The 9524-nt window shown below is 32.2% G+C and overlaps 1 protein-coding gene across 2 annotated transcripts in view; it reads left to right on the top strand.

The window, feature by feature from the left end:
- Nucleotides 1–8042, top strand: part of LOC147078930 (trypsin-1-like) — a 68495-nt gene extending 60453 nt beyond the window's left edge. The window contains exons 1-4 of one of the 2 annotated variants that reach the window (XM_085951394.1): nt 1196–1246; nt 3328–3517; nt 4272–4521; nt 7672–8042. In XM_085951394.1, coding sequence (XP_085807520.1) covers nt 1201–1246; nt 3328–3517; nt 4272–4521; nt 7672–7965 — 780 coding nt within the window. In that variant the 5' untranslated portion in view covers nt 1196–1200 and the 3' untranslated portion in view covers nt 7966–8042. Of the gene's footprint in view, nt 1–1195; nt 1247–3327; nt 3518–4271; nt 4522–7671 lie in introns of those variants that run through there. The other variant, XM_085951401.1, reaches the window with a different exon arrangement.
- Nucleotides 8043–9524: the final 1482 nt, after the last annotated feature.

Below are 9524 nucleotides of genomic sequence, written 5' to 3'. Positions count from 1 at the left end.
CCATATCTTTTCACACTCGTCATCAGTAGTCTGTTATATGTAACCCAGTAGGGTAACCCAGTTCACATTTATTTTGTATTTCCTGGTGTATCCTATAGATATATAAATTTTATCAATACATAATATATGTCATATTTTATGACAGGCGTTTCGTTTATACGGTGAACTTAATCGAATATGGGTACCGAAATTAGGATTTAGAATATTTTACAACATTTTTATTAGCTCGTATTCTTGTTTGTCCGGTGGTTGTTTGTCCAGTATAAATCTTGCAATCGATTTTTAACTAACTTCCCGACTAGCTAGACATTTGAAACTTTTAGAATATAATATAAGAACACGATGTCAATGCATTCTTTTAATACTTTTAGCCATCTTTAAGCGGAATTGAATTCATTTTCAGTTATTTCAGCCTGTAATTATACAGGCAGGAGTATTTCTTAACATCTGTCACATATTTTAGATTAAAAATAGGTTTGCCCATCTTTGACCTATGACGTCTTGACTCGTCAATGCTTGTTTAGTTAAAAGTATATTAGTGTATGAGTTCAGTTCAGTGCTACCAATTTTGGTATGAAAATATGATTTTTCATCGAATCTACCACTGTTTTATGGATGACTGGAAACTGAGAGACTGGCAGACTTACATGTCGAGTCTCTTCGGTTTTGGTCGCGAACGTTTTGAAACTGAGAGATTCCAGTCTTGCCGTCAGCGAGCCGCCATTGAAATACATTAGCTAGATACTAGAGTTTCAGTCTCGTCTTGTTTGGGTATTCACGTGAGCGGATGGCCTAAAGGTAAAAGCGTCCAAAGGTACACGACTTGCCCCTAAATCGTAATGGTTATGGAACAATAATTAGGATTTAGATTATTTTTTAATTTATTTATAGAAATTGAAAATTATTAATATTATACAAACTGTGTTCTCATGATAAATAATTTATAAGTGATTATATTAATTTAATAAAAATACATACTGACTGTTCACGGAATTACCCAAAATCTCAGGACAAAAACAATTCGTTGTATTTTTTTGTATTCCATGAAAAATGATAAAAAGATAATATTATCATTATTGATCAATACGTTGTGCAACAATAATATTTTGATATGGATACGATTAAATATTATCAGATTAATATGCACTAACGACCTATGTATATAAACGGAGGAATGTAATACAAGTTCATTAAATCAAAATGTTCCGTCTTACAGTGCTCGCTAGTATCCTGGTCATCGCCAATGGTGAGAAAAAAAACTTAAATACATATTTTAATATATTAAAATTAATATATTATACATCCGTTTTTTTATATACCTAAAGTTTTTTTACAATTTAAAATATAAAATATTTTATACTGCACTTTTTTTCATCAGCACGTGCATTTAAATTAGTGCAGTACCTATACTAAATAATATATTCAAACTTTTTATTCGAATTTGTAATTTAATGCAAGATTATTTTATTACTAAATGGTAATGCTCCCTATGGGAATAAATTTTATGTGGTATGCGACTAGCTATTATATCCAACTATGCGTGAATATAGTTGAGTCGCCTAGGCCCTAGCTAGAGTGTTAACTAACGTTTTTCAAAAATTAAGTTTTTAATTAATCGCAAAATAATACTAGAGCACTATTTTTTTAAAACTGTGATAAAATATCATATAATATTATATCAAATATTAATGAGTGACATTGTCGATTTTTTTAAAAGTATATATTATGGGTCTCATTAAGTCTCTTTAAGATGTAAAATTCGCATTGAGAGTCTTGAAAAAAATACAGATTTCTGCGCATCTATTCTGTACACAAGACTGCTATCGGCAGCTAACGGCAGCTATCGAGGGTAGTTTTTCATATTTTTGTATCGAAGTATAAGCACTTAATTAATTTAACTTATCAATAAGTACTATGTTTTAACAGTACCTCTCTTGGCTGTGCTAAATTTTAGAGCGAGATAGACAGTTTTGACTGTTTAGACAGCTAACTTATTGTAACAATTATAATACTTTGATACAAACAGTGACGTCCCGTGGGGGTAAGGAGATTGAGCGTCGCTTGGAGGCGGCAGTTACTTGAAGGGTAGCAAATGGAGGAGAATCATTTGGTATATAGAGAAAGAGCTACCTAAACTTAGTAATAACGAAAGTATATTTCGATTAAAAAAATCAGTTTATTGGTTGGACACAAAATGTATTAATTACCATAAAAGATTTAACAGCAATGTAATTTTTTGTCGGCTTCGCGATGTCTAGTTTACTTCCGTTGCGAAAAACGAACGCGCACGGATGAAAAAAAAATACTGTATAAAAAGTGGGGCGACATTTTGGCGCTGCCCAGGGTCGGCATTTTGTTTAGAGACGTCACTGGATACAAACATATGAAAAACTATCCTCGATAGCTGCCGATGGAAGTCTTGTATATAGAATAGATGCGCTGGTTGGTTAGAAATACATTAGGCCCAGAATATAATTTAAGAGTGATTTTTGAAAATGGTTTTGATATAATTTAAAGTGATTTTTGATAACCAATTATTTATTTTAGATTCATTTGGCGCTATTCACTAAAAATTGTAAAATTAAAAAAAATGTTATGTATGACTCTAGGCAACTCAATTTAATTAGATTAAAAATTTAATAAGCAAACTTACATTTGAATGTAGGTACGAGTATTTAAATAATTACAAGATTAAAATAACTTTTTATAGACCACGTTTTTAAATTTTCTGTTGAATCATATAAACTTGACAATTCTATGTAATTAATAATTTAGGACACATGAGGCAATTGTCAACAAATCATTTTTTTTTCTATTTTGCAACAAACAAATATAGAATACTGAAATGTCAATTTGATTTCCATAGTAACGCACGTATATATTAATAATTTAGTTGCTGGGACCACCCCCCTAGCAACCAATAATAGTGGATTGGATTATAGATTTTTTCCGAAACAACTTTTCATACAAAACAGAATTAACTGAAAATGCATTCAAAAGTATTAAAATAATCCATTAGCACCGTGTTCCGATATATTCTAAAAGTTTCAAATGTCTAGCTAGTCGGGAAGTTAGTTAAAAATCGATTGCAAGATTTGTACTGGATACACCGGACAAACAAGAATACGAGCTAAGAAAAACGTGGTAAAATTGGAACATCTGGGTGTTTTGGCGTAGCAAAAATGTTTTGTACTTACTTATTATAATATTATCTCAAAATACTCTTTATGGTTTCATTATGGTTGGTAATTTAAAAATGGAATATGATTATTTTAATATATTCACTGAATTATTGTTTTTACTGATAGCTGGTTTTATTCTTTAAAGGCGCTGTTCTCCCCCCTGTCCCCATGCTCGATGGGAGGATTGTTGGAGGAACCCCGGCTGCCATCACCGAAGTCCCTTACCAAGTAGCGCTGCTCGTTGACAGGGGTGGATCTGGTAGCTTTTTCCAGGCCTGCGGAGGATCCATCATCAGTCGTAGTGTCATTCTGAGTGCCGCCCATTGCACCGATGGGTAAACAAAATACGTTATTTTCATTACTATCAGCTCGTTTTAACTTTCACCAGAGATTGCAATGTCCGGTGGAGTTTTTATTCTCGAGATTTTCTTACTAGAATTCCGGTTCCCAATGGTTGTTATTGAAAAACATACATATTTGTAAAATATTTCACATTTAATTATGATTTTTGAAGTAAAAAAAACATAAGCTATTATATTTTTCTTCTTATACCTCTATCATGAAAATTTATATGTGTATATTTTAAACTGAATGTGTGAAATTGCGTATAACATGAAATCGGCAAAATTTTGCCTATTTCATTAAAAATGCAAACATGTTGCCTTATTCATGAATTAGGCAAAATATAATTATCGGCAGTAATTTTTCTGCCTAGTTCATGCATCGGGAAAATTAGATAGTGGCGCTCCGGTGGTATTTTTTGCAACTAAACCAAATGTGTCAAATATAATTATATAATATGAAATTTGATTTATTATTTTTTCACCTCTTTTGGATTCACACAATATATTTGCATTTTAGCAGCACATAACTTATAATTCATTTTCAAAAACGCAAACGAGTGTGCTTTCTTAATTCCGAAAATTCCGGTATTTTCGATTTTTAAAACCGGCATTTCGAATAACCGTATTGCAATTTGAATATTACAATATTTGAAATACCAGTATTGCAATCCCTATCTGCGTCCCCTTTATAATTTTGTTTGATGGTTGTATTATATATAATTATATCCATTTCATTGACCTCCAGAACCGAGGCTATTCACTGGAAAATTCGAGCAGGATCTGCCTCTCATAATTCTGGAGGCCAAGTGGTTCAGGTGATCAGGATCGTGCAGCACGAAGGGTTCAACTCTCGCCTTGATTTTGACGTCAGTTTGCTGTTTGTGTCAACTGCTTTGAACCTTGGAGTTGGTGTTGCCCTCATTCCACTACCAGTCCAAGGAGCTTCAGTCTCAGATGGCGCCTTAGCATTAGTCTCCGGATGGGGAGCCCTGACTGTAAGTTAACTGGCCCTAACTTCGTTTTATATAAGTACGTGTATATGGAAAATGGTCACGCGATAATATTCGCCGTGTGTGAGAAAGCCTATATGTGTCGCTAGATTTCAAAATCAGCCAAGTCCATAATAAATGAATAGGAGAAAAACAGCTTTTTGTTTTCTCAAATACACAGTCACAAGGGTGAAAGTTTATATTATTTCGAGTATAGAATATTTAAAATCAATAAATTCCACATTTTGATAATGCGGAAATGTTATAAAGCAGTAAAAAAAGTAAAAAATACCTAAAGGTGGACTTGGCTGATTTTTAAATGTAGCGACACATATAGACGATGAGATAAGATTTTAAATTCGCGAAGCATTGCTCAAAGCACACGAAACTCAGATAAGTACTCCTAATCTAATGAAATGTTTGCCTGTCGTTATCTAGAATAGTAGATCTTTTTTTTTTACTAATATTTATGGGAACAGAAGAATCAATAATTGATGATCTTGCTTATTTTACCATGTTATTATTAGCTCGTATTCTTGTTTGTCCAGTACAAATTTTTTCTTGTTTGTCCAAGATTTGTATCGGACGATTGAAGATTTTTAACTAACTTACCGACTAGCTAGACATTTCAAACTTTTAGAATATATCAGAACACGACGACAATGCGTTATTTTAATACTTTTAGCCATTTTTAAGCAGAATTGAATTCATTTTCAGTTAATTCTGTTTTGTATGGAAAGTTATTTCAGAAAATAATCGTAAACAGTAAAACACTATTATTAGTTGCTAAGGGAGTCCTAGCAACTAAATTATTAATATGTACGGGCGTTACTATGGAAATCAATATGAAATGTCAAAATGACATTTCAGTATTCTATATAAGTACAAAAAAAAGTATTAATTATTAATACATAGAATTGTCAAGTTTATATGATTCAACAGAAAATTTAAAAACGTGGTATATAAAAAGTTCTTTTTATCTTGTAATTATTTACTTAATTCAAATTCAAATTTATCTATATTTACATACATTGTTTTTTGACGTAAAATTATAAATTTAAGACGTTCACAACATGACATTAAATTAGCAAAGAAATTGTAATAAATGAGTTACATGTAAAAACAAAGAAATACATGCAGTATTAGAAAAACCGTATAAAGAGTAAATAAGTGCAAAAATTATAATGTAGATGAAATGAGAATCCCGAATGAGCTAAATGGACCCTATTTTAAGAATTTATATAACAACGCCCACCTATGTATACTCATTTTCATGTAGGTGGAATATATTAATTTCTTTAACTTTAACTTTTGTGTAAACTGTCAATTCAAGGTGGAATTGCATTGAATTATTGTTTAATTTAATAAAACGCAAATTTTTTTAGTACTTTAGTTTCGTCCACCTCAGAGGGACAATAATTTCAACTGAATATTTTTAAAACAGGTATTTACCAAAAAAAAAATTAAATGCAACAGAAATAATCTACCAACAATTTACCATTGAATAATCCATGCAATAATACTTTTTCAATAACAATAAGTTTAAAATTAATGAGATATTTCATATTACGTCGTTAAGGGCACTGAACAAATTGTTCTAAAATATTAACGTAAAATAAAATATGAAATAATAAGCACTTACAATAACATTAATATCCACAAATATTTATTATTAGTCGATATATAAATAATTACAAGATAAAAAGAACTTTTCATATACAACGTTTTTAATTTTCTGTTGAATCATATAAAATTGACTTGACTAGCTTAAACGATCAAAAAAAATGTATTTGATAGAAATAATACTGAAATGTCATTTTGACACTTATATTGATTTCCATAGTAACGCATGTATATATTAATAATTTCCTAGCAACTAATAATAGTGGATTGGATTACGGATTTCTTCCGAAATAACTTTTCATACAAAACAGCATTAACTGAAAATGAATTTAATTCTACCTAAAGATGGCTAAAAGTATTAAAAAAATGCATTGGCATCGTGTTCTGATATATTCTAAAAGTTTCAAATGTCTAGCTAGTCGGGAAGTTAATAAAAAATCGATTGCAAGATTTGTACCGGACAAATAAGAATACGACCTAATAAAAATGTTGTAAAATACAAGAAAATTTGAACAATAATTCATTTATAAAATTTACAATAAAAAATAAACAATATTACCACTTGATGTACAAACGAATATAAATACGAACACAAAAATATTAGTCAAAATTAAATAACAAATAAAATAATAAATAATGTACAATCTATAAAGTTATGTTAAATCGATATAAAAATTCCAAACATTATATCCACCTACGTGAGCATGAGTATAGGGTGGATGTTGTTTTATAAGTTCGTAAAATAGGGTCCCACTTAGGTCATTCGGTGTGCTTCCATGCTTTAAAATTTATGATTTTTATATTTTTTTTTATCTTTTACTTTGGTTTTCATACTGTTTTTGTGATATTGCATATTATATTTATTTCTTCTTTACACTGTTTAATACTATTTCTTTGTTTTTGAATGTCATGTTGTAAACGTCTTAAATTTATAATTTGTAATGTACACCGGATGTAAAAAATAAATAAATTTATATTTGAATTGAATAGAATACAATTACGGAGATGACATAAAATTCAATTGATCATTTAACAAATTAGAATTATTGGGCAACAATTTATGGCTATTAATCTTTAGGATTTCCTGTTTATCCAATTTTATAGATTTCCCATTCAAATGTAGGATTTTTAAATTACTAATGATATTAGAAGATTATTTAAACTTAATTAAACTTAAATTAAGTGATTATTGAAACATAAATGATTTCCAAAAGAAGAAGACTTATTATCATTTTTGGCACAGGCTAAAAAATGCTCTTTGATCTTAATCTTTAAAGATCATCCTGTTTGACAAACTGTTATTCAAACACCCAGGCTTTGAGAAAAACACATAGATATTGTGTCCTCACCGGGATCGAACCCAGAACTTACGGGTGGAAGGCGAGCGCCTTCCGCACTGCACTACGAGAGCCGCCGGGTTTTAGGAGGTTGGTCCTGGGATGCACTCAGTACAGCTTGGATGGGCGCCTAAATAAGTACTTTTTATATATATATATATATTTTTAATTTTTGTTTTTTTTATTTGCTTAATAGGAAGGAGGTGCCCAGCCCACAAATTTGTACAAGGTCACCATCCCAATAATTAATCAACAAAGGTGCATTACCGCATACGAGGGATTTAACACTGTCACTGAAAATATGATCTGCGCTGGCCTCTTGGATGTCGGAGGTCAAGATGCTTGTCAGGGAGATTCTGGTGGACCACTTGTAATTAACGGAGTCATTATTGGAATCACTTCATGGGGAAGAGGATGCGCTGAAGCTCAATCTCCAGGAGTTTGGGCCAGGGTACCAGCCTTCAGAAGCTGGATTGACATTCATGTATAAATATTTCAATATGATTTATACGAGTTAATCATACATAATATAAAGCACGTTAAATAAAGTTTATCTATTTAAATTATAATAAATGCATTTTTATTTTGTACCAAATATGTACCTAGTTGTATTGGTTGGACTAAATTATGGCGGCCCAAATACAATATAAATGTCCTACCCACCTGACATCATTATCCTTGCCAGACCTACTATTAACAGTCAGTCATTCTGCAACCGTGTGCTTGTAAACACCTATAACCTGTAATACATTAAGACGTCATTATGTGCACTGGTTTTGGCCGTCAATCGTCGCTCACAGGGTGACTCAATAAACAGTATCATGCGAGAGTGATAGTCATGGCCCCCACATCCTGAAGCGGGCCCCCAGACTAAGATTTTGGCGCCCCCCCTACCTATCGCTAAAGATAAAGGCAGTGTGACGCTCTACAGTAGCGTTTTCCAAGTGGTGTATGCGGTAAAATTAATGTGTATATATATATTTTTTTTTTGTATTTTTATACATCCATTTGAATTATGGTGTTGTCGAGTATCAATAAACAATTAAATATTTTATCATACAATCACATCATTTTAAATAATAACATCATTGAAGAGAATTTTTTTTTACTATTAGAGAGAAATTGTGATGTGTGTTTATATCACTTATCTGGTCGACTCGCCACGCCGGGCCCTTCCTGAGCCCGGGCCCCCAGGCTAGAGCCCTGTCAGCCCCCCTTTGTGGGGGCCATGGATATAGTACTACTAAGTGAGTGCGGGAATAAGGAGCCAGTGAAGTGAACAGTGAAGTACCTGGAATCCTTATTTAACCCTCTCCCCCAGCATCCGCATCATCCCGTGTATTGCAGTCCACTGAAAAGCGCCGCCACCTATATATACATATATATTTTTTTCGAATTTGTTTGCTTCACTTAAATACTTATTTTCGTGTGAACTAGTGATAAAATAAATATTCACACAATTACTGGAAAGATCTACCAGAGTAATAGAACTTACATAACACCTAACTGCAAAATTAATAAAAATAGCTAGTGATAAAAACTCTATGACGCATTCCAAGAGTTAACTATCTCGAGGTAAGAACTCTTAAACGACACCCCCAGCAGCCGCGCTATCTATCATCTATCTATCATCTCATAAACACAAGTGAAGCCGTGAGAGTGACATTCCGTTTACCATTGCGTGAGTGCGTGAACACCGAACCAGCTTCAGGGTGCGCCAGTCCTCTCAATATGAAAAAGTCAATATCTAGCATCCTGGTTAACCCCCCCCCCCCCCTAGATCCGTAATCCACCACCATCACCTTCAAATTACAGTCCTCTCAGGTAAAACTACGTTATACACAAAATATAGAAACAAGTGTGATAATCGCATGCGGTACACAAACGCACTTATAAAATTACTGCTATATTATAATAACATTGATTGAATTAATCGCATAAGTAAAATTATTACTAGTACAGACTAGGAATCCTTCCAGGAATTCAGGTAAGTATATTAGTACCTATCATTAATAATTTGATTTAAACACGCGCGTTAACATCATTTTA

This window comes from Rhyacophila brunnea, unplaced genomic scaffold (assembly GCF_057557595.1).
Source record: "Rhyacophila brunnea isolate RB1 unplaced genomic scaffold, BYU_Rbru_1.0 scaffold_10, whole genome shotgun sequence".
Lineage (NCBI taxonomy): Eukaryota > Metazoa > Arthropoda > Insecta > Trichoptera > Rhyacophilidae > Rhyacophila > Rhyacophila brunnea.
This window is presented reverse-complemented; position numbering and strand designations above follow the sequence as displayed.